Source organism: Artibeus jamaicensis, unplaced genomic scaffold (assembly GCF_021234435.1).
Source record: "Artibeus jamaicensis isolate MK-2021 breed Jamaican fruit bat unplaced genomic scaffold, CSHL_Jam_final contig_452, whole genome shotgun sequence".
Classification (NCBI taxonomy): domain Eukaryota; kingdom Metazoa; phylum Chordata; class Mammalia; order Chiroptera; family Phyllostomidae; genus Artibeus; species Artibeus jamaicensis.
In genome coordinates, this window is record NW_026521837.1 from 606,805 (window position 1) to 632,267 (window position 25,463).

Here is a 25,463-nt window from a genome sequence, read left to right on the forward strand (position 1 = left end):
CTTCTCAAAGTGGGACATAAGGCAATATAAACCAGGGTATACAGGAAACAATAGGATAACAATGCACATCTTACCTATGCCAGCACTGATTTTATATAACATTTTTGGGAAGGGGGCATTTTAAGATAGGCACAGATACACAGGGTGGTGCAAAAGTAGGTTTGCAGTTTTTCATATGTAAAAGAATACAATAATTAGTAAGTAATAATATAAGAATAAACTGTTTCGCATACTGAAAATGGTAAACCTACTTTTGCCCCATCCTCTGTATTGTGCAGAATTTATGTTAAATTGCGTAAGCTTTTTTTTTAAGTGACTAAGTTTTAGGGTTCAATGAGCTGTTTTCCAAGAACTTCTTCCAGATTCCTGAGGTGAATCAGTATATTTCAATGGAAAATTCTGATAAGCAATATATTAGAGCAGTGTTGAACTTTCTGTAAATGGACAGAGTATAAGTACTTTAGACTTTGCTGGACACATAGTCTCTGTTGCACATCCCTCCATTTTTTTTGTTGTTTGTTTTTACAATCTTTAATATACTAATGATTCACAGATAGAGTGCCAAATAAAGAACAGGTCATAGGGCCATAACTTTGCCATACAGTTTATGTGCTAGAACATTAACTGGGTGTTAAAGCTTATCCAATTTGGAGTCCCACAAGTATGGTAACAGAAAACTCTCTTTTTCACATGTTCGTTTATTTTAAAACAAGGGAAAACTCTGGTGTAATATTGAATTAGAACTCAAGAAATCCTGATTCTTCTAGTTTTCGCTCTACCATTAATCAGTTCTATGGCATTGGTTACAACAAGAACTTTTCAGGCCTATTATTTTGTTGCTAAGGACAATTAAATGTGATAAACTTTTTTGAATGAGAGCCATTTTAGGTAGTTCTCCTTATGCCCTTGAGGCATAGGTTTCTCATCACTGGATCAGATAGTTTCCTCAGCTCCAAGACTTTATTAAGTTAGTCTAATTATTTAAGGTAGTCACCAGAATATATGAATCACTGTTAACTCTCTAAATTGTTTGCTGAATTTATTTTTTTAATCCTCACCTGAGGACATTATTTTCTCTGCTTTTAGAGAGAAAGAAAAGCGGGGAGAGAAACAGTGATTGGTTGTCTCCCATATGCAGCCTGACCATAGAACACACAACCTAGATATACACCCTGACTGAGAATTGAACCCATAAGCTTTTGGAGTTTGTTGGTTTTTAATGAATCTCCACCAAGAATACCTTAGTCATTCAACAATTATTTTTGTCATTGTACATAAGGTGCTACAGGAGCTGTACCTCTTTTGGTACAGCAGTTTAAGGCTAAACTAAGCCTTTATTTCCATCATTCCCTACCATAAATCTCTCTCACCTTAAACATGCTCCACTGCAACCCTTACATAACCTTAGTGATGAGTACATCCAGTATGACTGTAAGATAATGCTGATTTTTCATGTATGGTTTACATAAACCATAAAGCTATCTTGTTAAAACTACACCAGGTTGTGGTTATAGGTGTGTGCTTTATAAAAATTCATTTGTGTACTTTTCTATATGTATGTAACAACATCTCAATAAAAAGTTATAAAAAATATCACAGCCTATATTAGGGCTAATAGTGCTACTACTCATAGGAGACCATTCTGCGTGGTGTGGGCCCAGCTCCTATTCAGAAAAACCAGTTGGAAGCGAGGTTGGGTGCACAGGACCCACACCCACGGATAGGTTCTCCCATGGAGAATCAGGCCTGTGTTGTACCTAGGCCATGTTGAGATGTGCTTTTTGCTAAAACTCCCTCACCCTGAATTGAGGCAGCTAATATTTACTGCATATCTTTAAAGTGACTTCCTAAAATCTATGCTAAGCCTTCCAAGGATGAGCGTAATGAGTTCAACCACTCTTCCCTTTGCATTTGCAAATATCCTTCTTCTGTGATGTGACTAGCGGCATCCTCTCCTTTGTTTTCTGTAAAAGGTAACCACCTAAATCAAATCTGTGCATAGTAAATGAGGACCATCCTCAATGTAATGTACCCAGAAAAGCAATAAAAGCCTGTCAAGGCAAGGATTGGGGCACTTTCCCCTTGAGAGTGGCCATGCTGTCCCTTTTCCTCTACAGGACTCTGTAGTCCATGTGAATTTGTCTCGTCTCATCCATAATGCTGAGGACAGTGCTGGTCGGTGTCTGCATCAAATACTATCTGTAGGACTAAGAACACAAGTTTCCACCCTAGAAAAGCAACAGGAATCAGGTTAAAGAAAGTAACTACTGGACTTCTGGCCAGGAAGGAGGCATAGATGGAAACACTGTGCCTCCTTAAACAACCAAAATTAAGGACAACAAAGATTTGGAAACAAAAATACAACCAGAAGAGACAGAAAACTAAACAGTATGGAAGTCTGAGAACATTCAACCAGACCTGTTAAAGGGGCGGAGTTGGCGGCCGGGAGAGAAGGGTTGCGGCAGTAAAAAGGAGGTGGCTGCCAGACACCGGTGAAGGGAGGACACAAGCAGAGCACCCAAGGTGGTTGGCTGACCAGCCACACATTTGCATGCAGATACACTAGGCAGAAATGGGCAGCAAGACAGACTGCACAACCCAGGGCTCCAGTGACAGGAAATAAAGCCTAAAAGCACCAATTGAAAAAGTGCTGGGAGAGACTCCCATCCTCACAGGAGAGTTTGCTGGAGAGACCCACAGGGTCCTAGAACGTACACAAGCCCACCCACCCAGGAACCAGCACCAAAAGGGCCCAATTTGCTTGTGGGAAGCGGGAGAGGGGACTGAAATCCACCCAAGAGAGAGTAGAGCAAGCCCCACTGTTCCCTCTCTAACCCCACCCCCACATACAGTGTCACAACTCAGCAACTGGGTTGCTCCACACTGGTGAACACCTAAGGCTCCACCACTCATACATAACAGGCTCGACCTGACCAAAAATGGCTCAAATAGAAGAACAAATCAAAGCCCCAGAGCCAACACTTTTAAGCAACCAAGAGATAGCCAACCTATCAGATGCACTGGTGATCAAGATGCTCACAAAACTGGCTGATTTTGGTCACAAATTAGATGAAAAAATGAAGGCTACACTAAGTGAAATGAAGGAAAATGCACAGGGAACCAATAGTGATAGAAAGGAAACTGGGACTCAAATCAAGGGAGTGGACCAGAAGGAAGAAAAAAAGGAAAAGAAAACAGAAAAGAATGAAGAAACAAGATTTCAAAAAAATGAGGCGAGGCTTAGAAACTTCCAGGACATCTTTAAATGTTCCAACATCCAAATTATAGGAGTACCAGAAAGGAAAGAGGAAGAGCGACAAGTGGAACACTTATTTGAACAAATAATAAAGGAGAACTTCCCCAATCTGGCAAAGGAAATAGACTTCCAGGAAATCCAGAAAGCTCAGAGAGTCCCAAAGAAGTTGGACCCAAAGAAGAACACACCAAGGCACACCATAATTACATTAGCCAAGGTTAAAATGAAGGAGAGAATTCTAGAAGCAGCCAGAGAGATAAGGGGAAGTTACCTACAAAGGAGTTCCCATCAGACTGTCAGCTGATTTCTCAAAAGAGACCCTACAGGCAAGAAGGGGCTGAAAAGAAGTATTCCAAGTCATGAAAGGCAAGGACTTACATCCAAGATTGCTCTATCCAGGAAAGCTTTCATTTAGAATGGAAGGGCAGATAAAGTGCTTCTCAGATAAGGTCAAGTTCAAGGAGTTCATCATCACCAAGCCCTTATTATATGAAACGTTAAAGGGACTTACCTAAGAAAAAGAAGATAAAAAAGATGAACAGTGAAAGGACAGCAAACTCAGTTATTAACCACCACACCTAAAATAAAAGCAAACTAAGCAGACACCTAAAACAGGAGTGGGGCCACAGAAATGGAGATCACATGGAGGGTTAGCAACAGGGGAGTGGGAGGAGAAAGGGGGGAGAAGGTACAGAGAACAAGTAGCATAGATGGTGGGGAGAAAACAGACGGGGAGGGCAACAGTAGTATGGGAAATGTAGAAGCTAAAGAACTTAAGACATGAACTAAAGGGGGGGAATGTGAGTTGGAGGGGGTGTGCAGGGTGGAAAGGAATTACAGGGGGGAAATGGGACAGCTATAATCAATCAATAAAATATATTTTTGAAAATGTAATTGCTGAAATGTTAAAAAAAAAGAAACTAATTGCTTGACAAAAGATAACAATGAGAAATATAAATGAGGAAATAGATGATAAATTAGAATAAAAAGGCAGGAAAAAAAGCTTGCTTTTTTTGTTAATGTATGAGAATGTGTCACTAGATTATAATATGAAATGAGGTGAGTAGGTGTGGAAAAGCAACCTTCACAGTAAACTGGTACTGGGAGAGGTAATCGAGACTAGGTAAAACAAACATGTAAATACAGGGAACAACACGGGCTTCTGTGGCTTAGTGGATTAAGTGCCGGCCTACCAATGATAAGGTCATCAGTTTGATTCCCAGTTAAGGCACATGCCTCGGTTGTAAGCAGGGTCCCCAGTTCAGGGTGTGAGAGGAACAACAGATCCATGTAAATAAAATCTTTTAAATAAAAAGTTTAAAAAAATACAGAGAATAAACTAATCTACAGAGTTGAAATGAACAAGTGAATTTTCATGTATTTTTTTTGAAAAGTCTTTTCATTTTAATTGGTACCACCATGTATACTAATGATACTTTGTTAGTTTTAAAAATTACTTCACTTGCAGAGAGTAATTTTCACAGAGGATTATTTACTTTTTCTTTCTACTCACCTAAAAAGCTGATAACATGGAATATATTTCTGAATGTCTGGAAAAAAATTTTAGTTATAATCACATTAATTGTCATTTGAATAACATATGCTGAACACCTTACATTGAGAAGTACATTACTATTACTTTATTTAAACCTCACAATGAACCTATGAGACAGATGTTATCATTCCTTTCATTTTCAAGATGAGGTAACAGGCAGAGATATTAAATGGCTCTCCCAAACCAGTGTAGGACCAATATTCAAAGAACCTCACTCCTAACTAGAGTGGTCTGATTTTAGAGAAATATACATTTGTTATTCCACCCACTCATGCATTCATCAGTTGGTTCTTAACATTATTTTTTTTTAATTTATTGCTTTGAGAGAGAGAGAGGAGAGAGGGAGGGAAGAGGGACAGAGAGTAAAACACTGATTGGCTGTCTCACTTATTTACACATTGACTGGTTGACTTCTCATATGTACCCTGAGCAGGGACTGAACCTACCACTTCAGCATATTGGGACAACGCTCTAATCAACTGAGCTACCCAGCCAGGGCCTCACTGGTTGATTCTTGCATGTGCCCTGACCCAGGATCTAACAGAAACTTTGGCATACTGGGATAATGCTTTAACCAACTGAACTACCTAGCCAGGGCCAAAATATCTTTTTAAGAGCTGAGTTTTATTCTCATTATTAAAAATAAATCTAAATAGGAAAAGTGATTATCCTCTTTAGACATTTTTCTTCTAGCAAATGTATGCTACCCTCAGATAAATTCCTCTGTCTGAAAAAACACTGAACACAAAAAATCTTTGTAACTGTTAACAGCCAGACATTCTTTGGTGTAGATAAGGGAAACATATAAAATGAAAATCTGCCCTGGCTGGTATGGCCCAGTGGACTGAGTGGCAGCCTGAGAACCGAAGGGTTGCAGGCCAGGTCCCCACACACTGATGTTTCTCTCCCTCTATCTCTTTCTCCTCCCCTCCCTAAAAATAAATAAATAAATAAAATCTTTTAAAAAATGAAAATTTCATTAACCAAAGCAATGTAGTAATTTGTATATATTGGATTTTATCTGTTACCATGTATCTTAAAGTAATCTAGCATTTTGCCCTGGCTGGTGTGGCTCAGTTGGTTGAGCCATCATCCCGAACACCAAAATGCTGCTGGTCTGATTCCTGGTCAAAGCACATGGCTGGGTTGCAGGTTTGGTCCCCAGTCGGGACACATAGGAGGCTACCAATTGATGTTTCTCTCTCTCACATCAATGTTTCTCTTCTCTTTCTGCCTCCCTTCTCCTCTCTTTAAAAATAAATAAATCTTTTTTTAAAAAGTAATGTAACATTTTAACATAATTTGAGCAAATACTTAAGTGTTTGTACAGCACTTGCCTGACACCTTAAAGCTAAAGCACTGTTTCTGGTGCAATGAAGTTGCTCAATAAATGATTGCTTAATTAGACTCCTCAAAATATGTTACATATTCTGAGTAGCATGCCAATTAAAAGAAAAAGTACCCCCCCCAGATCAAATACATAAACTCTTAACCTCATTTGTAATTAAGAAATACAAATTAAAAGGATTTATTTTTTTTACTTATCAAATTGGCAAAGATTATGATACTATAATATGCACTACTGACATATTAGAGGTATTTATCGATGTGCAGTATGATCCCATTTGTGCAAATAAAAATATACACACGTGTGTTATGTGTATTGCTAATGAGTAAAATAATACTCATGAGACCAACAGTGTTTGCCACAGAGACTAGTAAGTTTAAATTTACTTTATATATTTACTTTACACAAATATACTACATTTATATACATACACATGTACTCTCATTTTAGCCTTTTAAAATGGCAAACAAACTAACATGGATAGTTTTAAAATAAACTGGTATCTTTCTTTTCAGAGAGCAATTTGTGACTACAGATCAAGAGCCTTAAAAATGTTCATATCCTTCGACATTATAATCACATTCCCAGGAAAATGTCTATAACAGATATGGACAAGAATGTTCTCTGTAGTGTAACTTATGATACTAAAAAATTGGAAGTAATTCTGATCATAATTTACTTTTTTAAAGGACTGCTGAAATTATATAGGGCCATAAGAGTATGGCCATAGAGACTACAATATAGTTATAAAAATGATATTTAGAGAATAATTTAACATGGAAAAATGGTCATACCATAGTATAATGTCATGCCAAATTTTTTATAAAGTACACCAATTTTGTTTTTAAAATGATTTAAAAATTTTTATATGTTAATCAACTCTGGCCATGTGGCTCAGTTTGTTAGAGCATTGCCCTGTACACCAGAAGATTGAGGGTTTGATTCCTGGTCAGGGAACAAACCGAAGTTGTAGGTTCAATCCTCAGTCAGGGCATGTATAGGGGGCAACCAATCTATTTTCCTCTCTCAACTGATGTTTCTCTCTTTCTTCCCCCCTTCCTCGATCTGTAAAACAAACCCCCCCCAAACACACACACAAAAACCCTTATCTACAGTGGGGACAAAGAAAATAAAACAAAACAAAACTGTGTATGTTAATTGGAAAACTCCTTGTATGTTTTAAAACTCTTTCTCCTTTTTCCCCTGAAAAAACAGCTGCCAACTGGTATAGCTACTTCACTACTTATTCCTCAAACCCTTGCAATCTCTTTTCCCCCCATTACACTCTAGAAATTACATAAGGTTTTAAAGTTCGTAGTCAAGAGTTTTTTCAGTTCTCATCTTCCAACTTTCGGTAGTGTTTAACATTTTTATCCAAGCTTTAACCTTTTTTCTTGGTTTTGAAATTTGGTTCCATCTCCTTTTGCTTGGCCATCTTTCTGCCACTTAAATATATGCAGGTGCTATTTCATCCCTGCTCCTCCATGGTAATCTTACCTGCTTATGTCCCATATTGTTTCCTACTTCAGACTAGGCCACTGCCATAATTTTAATTGAGAAATGGGGGTAATATGTTCTTTTAAAGTCTACTTTTAAAATTTTGTACCTTTTTTCCACTATCAATTTAAAAAGTAGCTTATGTTGATCTCTTTCACCATAAACCATCAAAAATAGGAGACACAGAAATAAGTGACTCACCTATTGTGTAAATAACTTCTACATCATCCATTTGGGAATCAGTAATGCTATTCTTGGCTTCACCTTTCACTTCCCCGAGAAGAAAACCTTCCTATGGATAAAAATAAGCAGCAGTAAATATATGGAATATACTGATATTACTGACAGTCACTTAACTAATATCTCAAGTACTAGTACTTAATGTATACAGTATGTGCTTCCAACTTGGGGGCACAGAAAAGACCAGGCACACTTCCAGGTTGGCTGGGAAACACTAACAGTCAAATACCAATGAGTAGAAGAGATTGTAAATCACTGTGACTTTGGCACATTTGGAAGCATGAAAGGCTTAAAGCCAGAAATGAGGACACAATGCCTGAGGATCTGAGAGCAGAGCAGTTTTCCTTGGACCTGAAGGATCCCACTTGTAAGGAAATCATACATAGGAATAACTCCAATAACGGAACACCCCAAATGATTAGCCAACAACTCTAAGTTAATGGCACATACTTCCGAGAGCCAATGGAGGCTTCGGAGCTATGAAATGATGCAATGATCAATGCTTCTAGATTAAAAACCATGCAAAAACAACAACAAAAAAGACTTGAAATTCAGTACCAGTCTGCTTTCTAAAAGGGGAGCTGCAGTCCTTAATTCTTAAAAAAAAAATACATGCATTTTTCCCACAACAGTGGAGATTTTTTTGAGTTTGGGAGAATTCCATTGTTTCTCTTGATACATTTAAAGACCCATTGTGTTTGACAGACAAGGAAGATTTTGTATGAATGTCGCCCCCGCCCCCCACTATTTCATTAAATAAGAGCACAAAAAGGATGTATGAGTGTTTACTAGACAAAAAGGATCAATCCAGAACTCTGCACTCTAGACAAATCCTGGGAAAGGAAGCAGGGACAATGCAAGTATAACTATCTAAAGAATCACCTTTCAAGACTATAGGAAAAAGATTTGAGAGACAAAGGCCTAACATTATGGTACTTTTCCAACAGCGAAGTTTTACACCACAGGACCCACTCTGTTTATATTTACAATAAGACATCCCAAAATAATTTCCACAGCTATATACATTTAAAATCGTCATATATATTTGCTCCCTTCTAGGTGTAATCTACAAGGTTATTTAAGAAATTACTAGAGTTTATTCAGCATGGTACTCGCAAATTACTAAACACTCTAAGGCACTATTTCTTGGGCTCAGAGTTTTATGCTGTTTAATTTAATAAAAACACAAGTTTTTAAAAGTAGGCACTATATTTAAAAAAGTACCTCACTGCTTTATCCACTGGTATTGAGCCTGAACAATTAGTATAAACATTTAAACATTTAATATTTGACCACAAATGTTTAAATCATAACTGAAAGCATCAGAAAAGGAACTAGCTGCAGCCTCACAAATTAATAAGTTAAACACTAATGCAAAAGTCAGTTATCTGATACCAAACTAAACTTTTTCATCCACTAAGAATTCCCCCAAAATGGTCACTGGATGCAACATCTCTTATTCCTTTAACCACGCTACCACTTGAACAAACATGCACAGTAGTCGCTCCGCATAAAAAAAATTCAGTTGTCTTTGGAAGTACTATCGGTAGTTAGAAGAAACGGAAAGTAAGCCTGCAACCTTCTGGCGGTAGCAGATTAATGCTATGTGAACTTACTACTCTTTCACAACCAAAGTGAAACAGAAAAGGACTGTTGAAAGTGAGAAATGGGAGCGCAAGTGGGTCACTGAAATAGGGAGGGGCACGGAGACAAACACAGCTCAGAAGAGGGCAGGCTAAGAGAGTGGAGGGAAGTGGAAAAGGGTATGGGGAGGATAAATGGTGATGGAAGTAGACATGACGGGGTGGAGAACACACAATACAACACAGAAATGATGCACTATAGAATTCTACCCCTGAAACCTACATAATTTTGTTAACTGTCACCCCAATAAATTTAATTACAATAATAATTTTTTTTTTAAAAGGGAGGGCTAATCCTGCAAAAGACCTAGCGGGCAGGAGGAACATTTCACGCCCCGCCCCCGTGAGCAGGAGTAGGCAAAAGTCCAGAGAGCTGAGGCCGGGGCTGCGGCGGCTGCTAGGGAGCTGGAGGCGGGAGCTAGCAGAGGGAGCCAGCGGCCGGGAGGGCGGCGGCTGGGCGCCTCTTTGTGGGGACCGGGGATGCCGCCCCGCCCCTCGGCTCACCGAGTCCGAGTCGGTATTGAGGTGCTGGAAGGACAGCGCGCCGAGAACAAAGCCGGAGAGCACCGCCGACGTACTCTCGCCCTCCATGCTTACGCGGAGCGCCCCAGACCCGGAACTTTATCAGTAAAGTGGTTCCCCGGAAAAAACAAAACAAAAACTAAAAAAAAAAAAACCCCTCAGCGAACTGGAGATGAGGAGAGCGGGCTACGAGGAGAGGAGGCGGGGCCGGGCGAGGGGAGGGGCACGCGCGGCGCACCGGCGCGGCGCTCTTCCGGTCGGGTCACGCCAGGGAGGGGCGGGCGCGTGGTGTTGGGGAGGGTGCTACTTAGTGGCAATGGCGGGTGGGGTTGCAGCCTGCTCTCCTTTACCCCGCTTCGAGCTCGGGGTCGGATCCTGGCTTCTCTGACAACTTAGACGTTTAGGCTGCTTGGCTGGCACCTCTTGGGAAGGTACAGAACGCGTTTTGGTGGCCAGCTGCTCAGAGGGACCCATGGCGTAATGGAAGCATGGCTTAGTGACATTGCAGTATCACTACGGATATGCCGCGTTTATGGATTTCAAACTGCACGATGCTGCCGTTTACCTAACGGAGGTACTGGAATACTAATTCGAGTTTAGGGATTGTCTTTCCGAAGAACTCTCCAGCGATATTTGTGGGGGGTGGGAAGGGGGAGAGAACTTGGGTTTCGCTGAGTTCTTGCTTTTAGAAAATTATGGACTCCGGTTAATTTAAAGAATACATAGACTTTTAAACATTGTTCTGACAGATTAATGACAAGTATTAACCATACACTGTTGGAGCACTTGATATAAATTATAAGTGGAGTGGGAAGAGCAGGGTTTGACAATTTATGAACACACGATATGCAAAGATACGGTTTTTAAATGATTGTAAGAGAGCAAAATATCAGACTACAGGTGCCCCTTCACATATGATGGGGTTACCGTACATCCAGATAAAACCATTGTAAATTGAGAACATCCTAAGGTGAAAATGCATTTAATACACCTAATTTTTACAATAGCATAGCTCAGCCTAGCTTACGTGATGTGATTTTTAAAAGGTCCTAATACAGCACTGGGAAAACTTGGGTGGGCCAAATGGACCCCCTGTTGTTCCCTCAACATTAAAATGCCCCAAACAAGTCATGCTCTATTTCCCCACTTTGGAGAAATTTTAAAAACTGGAAAATAATACCCGACCAGGAATCACCTACCAGGTAAGAATGAGGCCCAACACAAAATCATAACTTCACTTAAAACTTGAGGTTTTTTTGTGATTACATGTCATGATACATTTAATGTGTGGTCCCAGATAGCTCTTCTAGTGTGGCCCAGAGATGCCAAAAGGTTGGACACCCCTGATAGGCCAATACTCAGTCAAATTAAGATAAAGACTAACGAAAGTGTTGGTGCTCTGTGGCTTTGGCTCCAAAACCTAACATATAGTAGTGGGTAAAATGGTCAGGGGATGAAAAGTTTCTGAGATTTCTTGACATAGGAGCCTCATGCCCTTGTTGTACCAAACCTGTTGGTGAAGCTCAAATATGGGCTACAATTAGTATGAGTGAATATAGAAATGTGTAAGATTATTGATAACAATAATATTACTATTGACAATAGGATTAAGGTAAAAGTTCGAATGAAAATTGTAATGTTTAAATAGGCTTTATGTAAAGAAATTGTGCTTCCTTTATCTGAATCCTTTATGAGAATAGATATTATATCTGACTGGGAATACTTCCTCTACCTAGCACCATAAAACCGAAACCTATCAAGCTTTTTATATAATTTATATCATCCAATTGTCCTATAGTAAAATTGCTCTAATTTTTCAATTTGATATGAAATGAGTGCCTTGAAAAAAATGAAATGTCATAAAATGGAATCTCTGCCAATTTTACGGGTCACAGATTTTCTCTTAGAAAATGCCAGTTGATGTAATTGGTACTACTTTGCTTGCTCATGAAACTGAGACATGTTTTTTGGTCACTTATATTTGTTCTCATGAATTACCTCTCTCTCTCTCTATATATATTTCCTTTTTTCTATTGCTCTTTATATCTTACTGATTTAACAGTGTCTATGTATGAAAACTATTAACCTTTTGTCTGTCAAATACTGAAAGTGGTTTTTGCCTAGATGTTTTTACCTTTAATTGTGTTTAAGGTAATTTTTTAAATCTTCACCAGAGGATATGTATTTTTTTATTTTGAGAGAGAGAGAGAGAGAGAGAGAGAGAAACATAGATTGGCTGCCTCCTGTACATGTCCCAATGGGGACTGAACCTGCAACCTTTTGGTGTACAGAACGATGCTCCAACTGTCACCTGGCCAGGGCTCAGGTAATTATTTTTAATACAAAACTTTAAAACTTTGCATTTAAACTTTTATTCATGCCATTAATCTTTTTGTCTAAGGTATCATATTTAAGAAGACTTCCTGTTTTATGACACTATTCTCGAATAGGAGGCAATTAAGTCCACTAATTAAGACCAGTGTGGACTAATGCCATTGGCTGAATGGAATCACAACAGAAATTGATTACCAAAATCTTGAACACTGGACCCATACAAACAATAGAATTGTTTTAGGAAGACTTTTTTTTTTAAAGACTATTTGTTCTTTTCTCCACTAAAAGGAACTAGTGCTCCTTGGAAGAAAGGATGATTTCAAGGCAGAGAAAATACAAGATGAGCCTGGAACTTGTTTTTGATGTCAGAAAATAAAGATGGGTTCAAAGAATGATGTAAACATGTTAACCTGACATAGGCATTAGGTGGGCTGATACTGACCAAATCTGATGCAATCTAAATATCATAATAAATAATGATAGTGATGTATTACATCTCATTGAATAAAATAGGAATCTTTGAGCCCACACTGATGTAAATGAATGAGTAAATGTTATAAGAGAAAGCTGTTCCTTACAGTAGAATACCAACTAATGTAGAAGAAATCTTGAAATTAGAAACTATCACCATCATAATAATTGATACAGGAAACATATTGAAACTAGTGGGAAAAGTTTGAGTAAGGGGCTATTTATGTAGTAGTCTCCAAGTATCTCCCCAAAGATATTTATGAATGACAGGAGAAAAAGTAACTTTTAAACAGCCCCTTAACCAAATAATGAAGCCTTAACCAACTGGAGATGGTTAACATCACCAGTAAAGAGACAAATATACATCAGCTACCTCCTCATGTGGTGTTCTGAGAAGACCACAGCATTAGTTATGCAATGTTCTTGCTAAAAGTGTGTAAGTTGAAATTTCTCACTAGGAAAAATCAGACAAACTCAAATTGAAGGACATTTTATAAAACAACTGACCTGTATTCTTCATAAATGGCAATGACATAAAACAGAAAGACTAAGGAACTGTTCTAGATGAAAGGAAACTAAAGAAACAGGACATCTGAATGCTGCAAGGAATAATCTACAATAACACAGATAAATTGGTTCAAATAATACTAAAGTATTGGTGAAAACAATTTTCCTTGGTTTTACTTTGTCTTTATCTATAATTAGCATAGGATAACTCAGAAAAACCTGAAAAATAGAGCAACTCTGGAATATTCACTTCAAGAACTATTTTTAAAAAATTATAAATAGGGCCCTGGCTGGTATAGCTTGGGACTGAGCATGGGCCTGTGAACCAAACCACCGTGGTTCAATTCTCAGTCAGGGCACATGCCTGGGTTGCAGGCCAGTTCCCAGTAGGGGATGCACGAGAGGCAACCGTACATTGATGTTTCTTTCCCTTTCTCCTTCCCTTCCCCTCTAAAGATAAATAAATAAAAAGTCTTTTAAAAATTCCTTTACAAAATTACAAATACATTTCCTTCAGTTACCCAAATTTCAAAGCTTTGAATATATTTGAATAATGGTTTATAAATTTTCTGGTTAGATTAAAACTTTTCCTTGTTATGCTCTCAATTTTACTTAAGACAAGGTATGGATTTTATTTTTCCAACCTAGAGAACTCTTTTAATATCTCTTTAAAGAACCCCTGAAGTAGAACTAGGTCAAAGTTGACATTCAACTTTGTCATATGTGGAATGAATAAATTTTGGAGGGCAGGAATGCTTTCCTTGAATTCATGAATTCACAACTGTTGAATCAGGTAACCATGCTAGCTACTGAAGTTTCATTGAATAACAAATAATTTGTAATTTAGATGGAGACAGAAACATTAAGGAAAAATCTCTCTTTTTAATTTAGATTATTTTATTTTTCAATTACAGTTGTCTGTATTTTCTCCCAACCCCTCCCCACAAAATCTCTTATATCATGATTTCAACGCCTTGTAGGAAAAATAAAGCTAGAAGCAAGGATATAACTAAGGTACTTACTTCCCCTAGTGTTGGGATTAGGGAAGGTCTTCCCAAGGATCCAAATGCCTCAGAGGAAAAGGGGAAATAAAGACTGCCCGTGGAAAGGAACATCATGTGTGGAACATCAGACCAAAACTTAAGGAAAGGGTTGCCTGAGCTGAGGGAGAAAACTAAAATATATTTTGGATTCTTATTTTGAGTTAACTGTGAAGGGGTTCTTTGTTCTGGGAAATTACCTGAACCGACCCTTCAATTATAAAAATGCAAAGCAAGTTACTTACTGTTTGTTTTTAGAAGAAAACCAAGAATGTAGAAGTTGCCCTGACTGGTGTGGCTCAATGGGCTGGGTGTAATCCCACAAACAGAAAGTTCTCAGGTTCAATTCCCAGTCACAGCACATGCCTGGGTTCTGGGCCAGGTCCCCAGTTGGTGGCCTGGGAGAAGCACCTGATCAATGTTTCTCTCACACATAGATGTTTCTCTCTGACTATTTCTCCCTCCCTTCCCCTCTCTCTAAAAATACATACATATACACATACATAAAATCTTTTTAAAAAGAGTGTAGTTGCTTTAGACACAAACCTTGGTGCTATGTTTGATCTCTGAATAGTTGTATATAGTTGAGTCATTATTGCATACTGAGACTCCTTTGCTTCTATGGTAAGAAATGCTTCTTGCCTTCATTTATACCTGGAGTTTATAGCAAAGGAGGCTTACCCGTGGGGGGGTGGTTGTGGGCTTATTCAAGAATTACTTGTGGGAGATCCAGAGTTTTCCCCCCAGAGCCAAGGACCCAAGTCTTCATCTTCTGCTAGAAGACACAGTAAAGAGGAATGGGACTCAACTTGGCACAACCCAGTCAATGCTAGAACATTGATATCTTGCATGTGACTGTAAGGCAGAATAACCCAAAGTATGCTGATGCTTGCTTTCAGAGTGGAAAATGGACTAGAAAGGGAAAAAGTGGATTCATCCTAAGTAATTCCGAATTTATGGACTTCAGTTAATTTCTTCACATAATTTCTTCTTATTTCATTCTTCTTTAAATTTCCAAGATTTATTATAATATCTGGCATATACATAGTATGTTTTCCATATTTGCTTATTGAATGAATGGATTTTTTTAAGATTGTTTTTTTAAAAGTCGTTATATGGCCTGACTGGTGTAGCTCAGTTGGTTGGGCATTGTTCTGTAAAGTGAAAGGTTTGATTCCCAGTCAGGGCACATGTCTGGGTTGTGATTTTGGTCCCCAGTCAGGGTGCATATCAGAGGCAACTGATCAATGTTTCTCTGACACATTGACGTTTCTCTCCTCTTTCTCCCTCCCTTCTCCTCTCTCTAACAATAAGTGAATAGGTAAATAATTATTTAAAGTCGTTATATAGAGAGCCTCAAGTCACCAGAATTTGGAAATAAGAACAACCTTTAAGAATGAAAATAATGTATATATTGATTTATTTTAAAAGGTTTTACGCCCTGGCTGGTGTAGCTCAGTGGATTGAGCACGGGCCTGCGAACCAGACAGTCGTGGTTCGATTCCCAGTCAGGGAGCATGCCTGGGTTGCAGGCTGGTTCCCTGCAGGCCAGTTCCCAGCAGGGGATGCATGAAAGGCAACCGTACATTGATGTTTCTCTCCCTCTCTCTGTCCCTTCCCCTCTAAAGATAAATAAATAAAATCTTTAAAAAAAAAAAAGGTTTTATTTACTTATTTTTAGAGAGGGAAAGGGAGGGAGAAAGAGGGAGAGAAACATCAATGTGTGGTTGCCTCTTATGCCCACCTACTGGGCACCCAGCCTTGCAACCCAGGCATGTGTCCTGAATGGGAATTGAACCAGTGACCTTTTGGTTCACAGGCCTTTGAGCCTTTGAATCCACTGAGCTACACCAGCCAGGGCTATTTCTTTTTTATTTAATAATTTGTATTGTGTTTTTTCATAACCATTTAGTTCCCTTATATCCCCTCCCCCAGTATATTTATTTCTTTGTGCATCATTTTTTCTCCTAATGAGAAAGACATTCTCACTTTTCTCCAAAACTGGTTTAAGGAATGAAAGAAACTATATAATGAGTCATTCATAGTGAAAAAAAAAACCCATCAGAAAAAGACTAGTAAATGTAGGTACCAAAGAGAAGTAAGGAACACACATGAACGTGACTAGAGTAAATTTCCCAGAAGAGTTATCAGAACATGACTTACATGAAAGTAACTGGTGACCTCACTGACTTTCAAGAAACCTGTTTAAAAAATAAAGGCCAGGATTCCAAGTAAAATAGGAAAAAAGAGAAAGCAGAGAAGCTGATTTGGGTGGTTATCGTGTAACTTGATCAGGAGAGGCCAAGCAGTAGTAACTAATCCTTTAGTCACACAGCAATCATTCTGTTCCAGGTTTCTACTGGTCCTGGGTGAAGGAACCCTTCACACTATGCATGTCTCTCGCTCTCATTTCTTTTGATTATAAGTTTGGCCTTATAATATTTTTTACCTTAACAGTATATTTTAAAGATATTCTGGCCATTTTTTTATAGAAAAATATATACAGGCTCCGGCCAAGATGGAAGCATAGGTGAAAACACTGTGCTTCCTCGCACAACCAAGTTTAAAGACAACAAAGTTTTAGTAACAAAAACACAACCAAAACATGGAAAATTGAACTGTACCGAAGTCCGACAACAATGAACCATTCATCCAGACCAGTAAGAAGGAAGGAGTCACTGGCTGATGGAGTCAGGGCTCGCAGGAAAAAGTGGCCCTACCAGACCAACCCGGGTGCACAGGCAGTGGTTGGCAGATCCCAGGCATGGGGTAGCAACGGGCGGACCCAGTGAGGGCACAAGGTGGCTGGCTGACCGAGGTCACACCATCACACTCAGATAAACCAGGCAAAGGAGCGAGCAGTGAGACAGATCACACAGGGTAGGGCCCCAACGCCGGGAATTAAAGCCTGAAAGCACCAATTGGAGAAACTCTCAGGGTTGAGGTGACAGGAGAAGCTCCCAGGCTCACAGAGAGTTTGTTGGAGAGACCCACAGGGTCCTGGAGGGTGCAGAGGCCCACACACCTGATAGCTGGCACCAGGGGGGCCTGGTTTGCTTGCGGGAAGCAGCAGAGGGGACCGAAATCTGAGAGAGAGCAGAACAAACGCCATTGTCCCCTTCTGACCCTGCCCCCACATACAGTGTCACAACCCAGCGACCTGGGTGGCCCTGCCCTGGTGACCACCTAAGGCTCTGCCCTTCATATGTAACAGGCACAAACATACCCAAACATGATGGCTCAAACAGAAGAACAAATCAAAGCCCCAGAGCCAATACTTTTATGGCCAACCTATCAGATGCACAGTTCAAAACACTGGTGATCAGGATGCTCACAGAACTGGTTGATTTTAGTCACAAATTAGAGGAACATATGAAGGCTAAACTAATTGAAGTGAAGGGAAATGCACAGGAAACCAATAGTGATGGAAAGGAAACTGGGACTCAAATCAAGGGAGTGGACCAGAAGGAAGAAAGAAACAAACAAAAAAGAATGAAGAAACAAGATTTCAAAAATATGAGGAGAGGCTTAGGAACCTTCAGGACATCTTTAAACGTTCCAACATTCTAATTATAGGGGTACTGGAAGAGGAAGAGCAACAAGTGGAAAACTTGTTTGAACAAATAATAAAAGAGAACTTCCCCAATCTGGCAAAGGCATTAGACTTCCAGGAAATCCAGGAAGCTCAGAGAATCCCAAAGAAGTTCGACCCAAGGAGAAACACACCAAGGCACATCATAATTACATTAGCCAAGATTAAAATGAAGAAGAATCCTAGAAGCAGCCAGAGATAAGGGGACAGTCACCTACAAAGGAGTTCCCATCAGACTGTAGATTGCTCTATCCAGCAAAGCTTTTATTTAGAATGGAAGGGCAGATAAGTGCTTCTCAGATAAGGTCAAGTTCAAGGAGTTCATCATCACCAAGCCCTGATTATATGAAATGTTAAAGGGACTTATCTAAGAAAAAGAAGATAAAAAATATGAACAGTGAAAGGACAGCAAACTCACAATTATTAACAATCACACCTAAAATGAAAGCAAACTAAGACGACAGCTAGATCAGGAGTAGAACCATAGAAATGAAGATCACATGGAGGGTTAGCAACAGGGGAGTGGGAGGAGAAGGTACAGAGAATAAGTAGCATAGACGGTAGGTAGAAAATAAACGGAGGAGTGTATGAATAGTATGGGAAATTTGGAATCTAAAGAACTTGTGACAGGTGGACATAAACTAGAGGGGGAATGGTGGGGGAGAGGGTGTGCAGGGTGGAGGGGAATGAAGGGGAGGAAATGGGACAACTATAATAGCAAAATCAGTAAAATATATTAAAAAGAAAAATATATACAATATTACAGTCTCCTGTGAATTTATTTAGTATGAACTGGCCACAAAAGCTTGACCAAATCAAGTTTAGAAATCTTAAAACCAAGTCTATTTCAGCTATCTCAAATGGAGGTGATCACACTAAGGAAGTGGTGGGTCCCCATTTTTGATATTCTGTCTCACCACCTCTCACTGCATAGGAATTTTACAGGGGGGACATGTCTCATTGGAGTAGCTCACTCCCAGGCAATCTTGCAGAATCTCTACTGTGGAGTCACTTTAAAAAAAAAAGAAATTACACTGGGAAATGCTTGACACCATTACCTATTTCAAACTTTGCTCAGCTTAACTATGGTTTGATGAGGGGAGTGTTTTTCCCCCAAGACTCCGTGGAGAAGATACCAGGAGGGGACAAATAAGAGTAATTAGTGAAGCAGTATAAATAATGAGTGTGTTATAACAGTCAAGGTATAAATCAGTTACCAGGTTGTTTTCTTTTTAATTATTGGTGTCAGCTAGTTGCTGTGTGCTCAGAATGCAGAAGTGAACTTTGCATGATTTTGGCTTTAGGAATGCTAGGGGAGACTCGGTCACCATGTTTTCAGTGTAGGAGTCACAGAGAAAATGCCCCCCAGACACACTTTGTAAAGGCAAGTCAATAGAAAAACCTAAGAGATTGAGGCTTCAGTCAGCAGTCAACAAGCTGATGTTCTTAATTTATTCATTGCATATGTGTTTGTGAACCATCTGCACTATGTATTACAGGGTAGTGACAGCAACCATTAACCAAAGACAACTCATAATTTGAAAGGTTTTTAACTTACGAACTTATGAACTTCCAGAGTGAAAGACTCCAAAACTAATCCTGGGATAAATTTCACTATTGTCTTTAACTATTAATTTACTTATTTTTATTCTGCTTTAGTTAGGGAAGGTATGCTCCAGATAATACTTAAAATCCTAGTTTTCACATATTGCCACTTGTCCTAATATATGCTCAGCTGCGTTTGGTCTTTAAAATCTTTTAAAAGTTTTTAAATTTTCCCTGAAATGTGAATACTAAGGGCAGAAAATCAGTCTCTATGACAAGTTTTCCAATTATGAATAATTTGGTGTGTGATTGGTTATACCATTAGAGAATTATAAATTATGAAACCATGCCTGAAATCACCAAACCACAAAGACCTGTGTACATGCATGTGTATGTGTGTGTAGATATAATACAGTACTTTTCCAAGAGAGATGAGGGCTTTACCCATTTTCAGGTAAGGTCAGAAGACTACATATAGTATCAGCATCAGAGCAAAATATTGGTATTATGCAGGAAATTCAAATATAAAGTCAATTTAAGCAATCTGTTAAACGTTTTAGTGATTATTATAATAATACAAAGATTTTTTTAACTGGAGAAATATTTTGGGAAGAGTGGTAAATAATATAAAAGTGGATATTACTAGGGATACAGTGATTACAATAACCTGAGGAATACCCTCCCCAAGTAAGTATTTTCTTAATGGAAAATTTGGCCAACATTTTTATTATTCTCCAGTTGACCCTCCTTTGTCATCATCTCCCCGCCTTTCCCAGAGATGCCAAACTCTATGGTAGGGTCTTCTGTCTTATTAGTATTGTCCCAGGGACACAGGGAACTTTGCCATAAAACTTCTTCTCTGAGACTTCCGCCAAGATGGAGGCATAGGTGGATGTGCTGTGCCTTCTCACACAACCAAGTTTAGGGACAACTAAATATTAGCAACACAAAACACAGCCAGAACATGGAAAATTGAACTTTTCAGAAGTCCGTTAACAACAAATTCTGCAGCCTGACCGGTAAGGGGCGAAACCAGTGGCTGGTGGAGCAGGATTGCACAGGATGACTCGGTCAGACGGGCTCAGGCGCCGAATCCAGAAGCGGAATCCAGGCGCAGGGTTGGACCTAGTGAGCGACCGAGCGAGCCACTAGGCGAGCGACCGCGGAGGAGACAGCGGGGAAGCGGTGCTGCGTGTTGACTGTGGTCGCCTATTTGTGCGCGAGCGGACAGGCAAGGGAGTGGGCGGTTCGACCAGGGCCGGCGTCCCTGCGGCAAGCGGCAGTAGAGGGCACCACCATTTCCCCGCTCTGACCACGCCCCCACATACAGCGTCACAACCCAGCGACCTGGGAGTCCAAGGCGCCGGCTTCTCACACTTAAAGGGCCAGAACAGACCAAAAATGTCGCAAATTCTCAAAATCCCTGAGCCCATAGACCTAAGCGATGAAGAAATAGCAAAACTCTCAGACGCACAGTTTAAAACACCTGGTCATCAGGATCCTCACAGAACTGGTTGATTATAGCCACAAATTAGAGAAACATATGAAGGCGAAATTAATTGAAATGAATGGAATTGCACAGGACACCAATAGCAATGAAAAGGAAATTGGGACTCAAATCAATGGAGTGGACCAGAAGAAAGCAAATAATGGCCAAACAGAAAAGAGTCAGGAAGCAAGAATTCAAAGAAATAAGGAGAGTCTTAGGAACCTCCAGGACATCTTCAAACGCTCCAATATCCAAATTATAGGGGTACCAGAAAGGGGAAAGGCACAGCCACCAGTGGAAAACTTATTTGCACAAATAATAAAGGAAAATTTCCCCAATTTGGCAAAGGAAATAGACTTCCAGGAAATCCAGGAAGCTCAGAGAGTACCAAAGAAGTTGGACCCAAGAAGGAACACACCGAGGCACATCATAATTACATTAGCCAAAATTAAAATGAAGGAGAGAATCCTAGAAGCAGCAAGAGCTAAGGGGACAGTCACCTACAAAGGAGTCCCCATCAGACTGTCAGCAGATTTCTCAAAAGAGACCTTACAGGCAAGAAGGGGCTGGAAAGAGGTATTCCAAGTCATGAAATCCAAAGACCTACAACCAAGATTGCTCTATCCAGCAAAACTTTCATCTAGAATGGAAGGACAGATAAGGTGCTTCTCAGATAAGATCAAATTCAAGGAGTTCATCATCACCAAGCCCTTATTATATGAAATGTTAAAGGGACTTATCTAAGAAAAAGAAGTTAAAGAAACATGAACAGTGAAAGGACAACAAACTCACAGTTATTAACAACCACACCTAAAACGAAAGCAAACTAAAAGGACAGCTAGATCAGGAGTGGAAACATAGAAATGAAGATCTCAAGGAGGGTTAGCAACAAGGGAGTGGGAGGAGGAGATAGGGGGAGAAGGTACAGAAAATAAGTAGCATAGACAGTAGAAAATAGATGGGGAGGCAAGAATAGCATGGGAAATACAGAACCTAAAGGACTTGAGACACATGGTCATAAACTAAAGGGGGGTAATGGTGGGGATGGGGGGTAGGGTGGAGGGGAATGAAGGGGGGAATAGAACAACTGTAACAGCATAATCAATTAAAAAAATAAAAATTAAAAACCTCTAATGTTTCTAACAAAAAATAAAAATAAGGAGGAAGACAAAAGAAAGAAAACCTACTTTTTCATAAACTCCAATTCTTAGGAATACTGAGAATCTAAAGCTTTGGTAGTGATGGGGTGATAGAATTCCTGGTAGAAGAAATTCTGACTAACCAGGGCTAGCTGAAGTTTATCTACATTCAAATTAAAATGTACTGCAAGAGTCTACTAAGCAGGTACTGAATTTTTTGGACTGTGAGACCATAAGGTGCACCTAGGTTTTAGAGGAGGAAAATAGGGGGAAAATTTTTGAAGCAAAAAATGTGGCAAAATCTTTAATAACATAAATAACATAGGCTACTTCCCCCACCCTGCGAACCAGGCACACTACATTTGGACTATAAGACACACCCTCTTTTCCTCCCAAATTTGCGGGGGCTGGGGGAGTGTGTATTATAGTCCAAAAAATACAGTAATGAAAATGAAGAATTAGGCTGAGATTAAACAAAATTTTAATAAGTACTTAAGTGCAAAGTACATGTCATTTTTCTCTCAACTCTACCATAAGAAATCCATCAATGCCATGGTGATGACAAAGACCACGAGATAGAGCACACTTGAGAGGTTATGCCCTATAGGAATGTGAGCTCAGTGTTGCCTGATAACAAGAATCCAGGAATTCTAATTTTAGCACGTATATTTTAGTATGTGGACATTCTATTCAAGTTTTCTAACAAATTGAATGGGTCTTTGTAAAGACCCCCTCATTTCTGACTGCCGATTTACACATCATTGGTGAATAAGTAGATTGGGAAAAGATCCTGGGCGTTCTAGTCAGAAGCTTCCCTTCCCTCTGTGTAAAGCCTTCTTGAAGATGCATTCTTGCTGTTTTGGGACATTCTGTACAATTCAGCAAGTATGCATTGAATATATCACTATATCAGAAGAAGTAAAGATGGTAAAGGAGACATAAATGGTGATGGAAGGAGACTTGAGGTGGTAAACACACAATACAATATACAGATGATGTATTATAGAATTACATACCTGAAACCTATATAATTTTATTAACCAATGTCACCAATAAATTCAATAAAAAAGGATTTATCCTTATATCATAACAATTTGCCTTGGGATGAAAAATTTCCACCATTAGTTCTCAGTACTATTTTTGGAGACTTGGTAGAGTAGCTTCAGATATCAGATCCTATGACAGACTGTAAATTAGAACCCATGGGGTCACATTTTGGATCCAAGAGTCAGGCTGCAAGCCCATCCATAAAGTCAAACTTGAGTATGTCAAAGTCATTCTTAAAAAGTTCCCTAGGAACTCTCCATCGTGGAGACCAGTAGACTCCCGTAGACTCCCCCTCAGCATGTCAATTTTCTCTCTAGTACTGCTTCTTGGACTGAGCACAGATGATGTTGTTGCTTGACTTTAAAGGCTAAGCAGTTTGAGAATATGCACTGTAGCTTTAAACACCAGTATGATACTCAGCAGGGGAGAGGTCCACACTTGGAGACCTCCCCCTCCTCCTCACAAGAACTGAGATGTCTCAAGAAAAGCAGATTTATGTTCCCTGTCTCCCAATGCTTCATGAGTAGAATGGCCACCATTTCATTTTTGCTCTTTTACTTTTCTAGTCATATAATTTGATTCACATACATTAAATGCATAAGGTATGAGACAATCTACTATAAATAATGTGCCCCTAAACACAATGGTATTTTTATCAGAGAAATAGTTTTATGCAAACCTTTTATATAGATCAGTAGTTGTCAAAGTATATCCCAGGGACTCCTGGAGGTCCCAATACCCTTTCAGAGGGTGCATGAAGTTGCAACTAATTTTATACTAATATTAGGATGTTACTTTCCCTTTCACCCGTCCTCTCTCACACATGTGATTGATGATCTTTCTGATGTGTGCACCTGGCCAGGCTACAGTCCTCAGTTATTCAGTGGAACACTAATCTAGATAAAGTTATTTTGTAGATGTGATTAAAGCCCAAATTCAGTTGACTTTAAGTAAGGGAAATTATTCTAGATCGTCTGGGTGGGCCTGAGTTAATCAGTCCAAAAGCCCATTGAGAGCAGATCTGAGGATTCTCTGAAAAGAAATTCCACCTGTGGACTGAAATTACTTGTGCCTGCCCTTCCTGATAGCCTGTCCTATGGATTTCAGACATGTCTAGCTAGTCCCCACAATCATATAAGTGATTCTTTGCAGTAAATCTCTTAATATAGCATATATCTCCCACTCTTTCACTTCTCTGTTATAATTCTGACAGATTTTGCTAGTGGAACTGGCTATAGAGGAACTAAATCTTAAGGATGAGTTTTCTGGAGCTGGTCTAATCTGATTAGATTTAAAGGCACTAATGATTCTCTTTTCAGTGGTAATAAGGACACTGGTAGTCCTTATGAAATGGTAAGAGATAGGCCAAATACAGTGATTGGATACTCCTAATTAATATCAATAGGGGGCAAGATTCTGGGTGACCATCTATTTGCTATTTTAGAGCATTTTATTCAATCTAAGGAATATATTGAGATTAGCTGGTTGTTTCTAACTGTGTTCTAGTAGTATGGAAAGGAGAGGTAACTCAGGTCTTCAGATTCTCAGGTTGAGGTCCAGTTTATATAAATGACCTGAGATCTATATCTTCCTTGAAAGAAACCTGATCTATAGACATGGACCAAGATTTCTGAAAACCAAAAACGTAGAGTCTTATTTTATGGGTGGCTGAATTTCAACACAAAAGTGAGGGCATTGATTGAGAAAGAACAGGATCCTGAACATTGACATGGGGGCATATGGGCAGATCTTAATGAAATGAGGACGTTGAACCCCTAAATTCTGCTGAGTCCTTTTTGCCAGTAGAAGCAGCTTTCTACCTCTGCTTGAAGAACTGGCAAGTACTTGCCCTATAAGACACTTCAGATTCTCTTCAGAACCTGCCTTCACCACTCTTTGCATCTCAACCCGTAACTAAATTCAAGTCCCAGAAAGTTTTGAAAGGTTAGGTACAAAGTGTGACCCACGAGGAGATGTGCTATGCTGCAAATGTGCTATTGGCAGTGTTAGTGGCAAAGTTGGACCTCAGTTCTTGAGTTTGGCAAAGAAAGATTTCAAAGCCAAGAACTCAAATTGTAAGAGAAAGTGTATTTAGAAAGTTATGGTAATAGTAGAAGTGAGCCAGCTGGGCTGCATAGGCTCAGGGAACAAGTTACAGAAGCAAAAGAAGGGCCCTTGGAGCTTAGGAGAAAGGCAAAGGTAACATGCCTGTGGGGAAGATGAGGGGAAGGGGAAGGG

At 39.4% G+C, this 25,463-nt stretch overlaps 2 protein-coding genes across 5 annotated transcripts in view; one reads left to right on the top strand and one right to left on the bottom strand.

Moving 5' to 3' along the window:
- ABRAXAS1 (abraxas 1, BRCA1 A complex subunit) overlaps nucleotides 1–10,259 on the bottom strand; it is a 38,796-nt gene extending 28,537 nt beyond the window's left edge. Inside the window, exons 1-3 of one of the 2 annotated variants that reach the window (XM_037152569.2) lie at nucleotides 10,044–10,259; nucleotides 7,858–7,948; nucleotides 4,770–4,806 (exon numbers count right to left, since the gene is read on the bottom strand). In XM_037152569.2, the coding sequence (XP_037008464.2) occupies nucleotides 4,770–4,806; nucleotides 7,858–7,948; nucleotides 10,044–10,130 (215 nt within the window). In that variant the 5' untranslated portion in view covers nucleotides 10,131–10,259. Of the gene's footprint in view, nucleotides 1–4,769; nucleotides 4,807–7,857; nucleotides 7,949–10,043 lie in introns of those variants that run through there. The other variant, XM_037152570.2, reaches the window with a different exon arrangement.
- An 88-nt stretch (nucleotides 10,260–10,347) lies between these two features.
- GPAT3 (glycerol-3-phosphate acyltransferase 3) overlaps nucleotides 10,348–25,463 on the top strand; it is a 107,124-nt gene continuing 92,008 nt past the window's right edge. The window contains exon 1 of one of the 3 annotated variants that reach the window (XM_053666338.1): nucleotides 10,348–10,635. The gene's annotated coding sequence lies outside the window, so the exon portion shown is untranslated. Of the gene's footprint in view, nucleotides 10,636–12,273; nucleotides 12,388–25,463 lie in introns of those variants that run through there. The other 2 variants (XM_037152563.2, XM_053666337.1) reach the window with 2 other exon arrangements.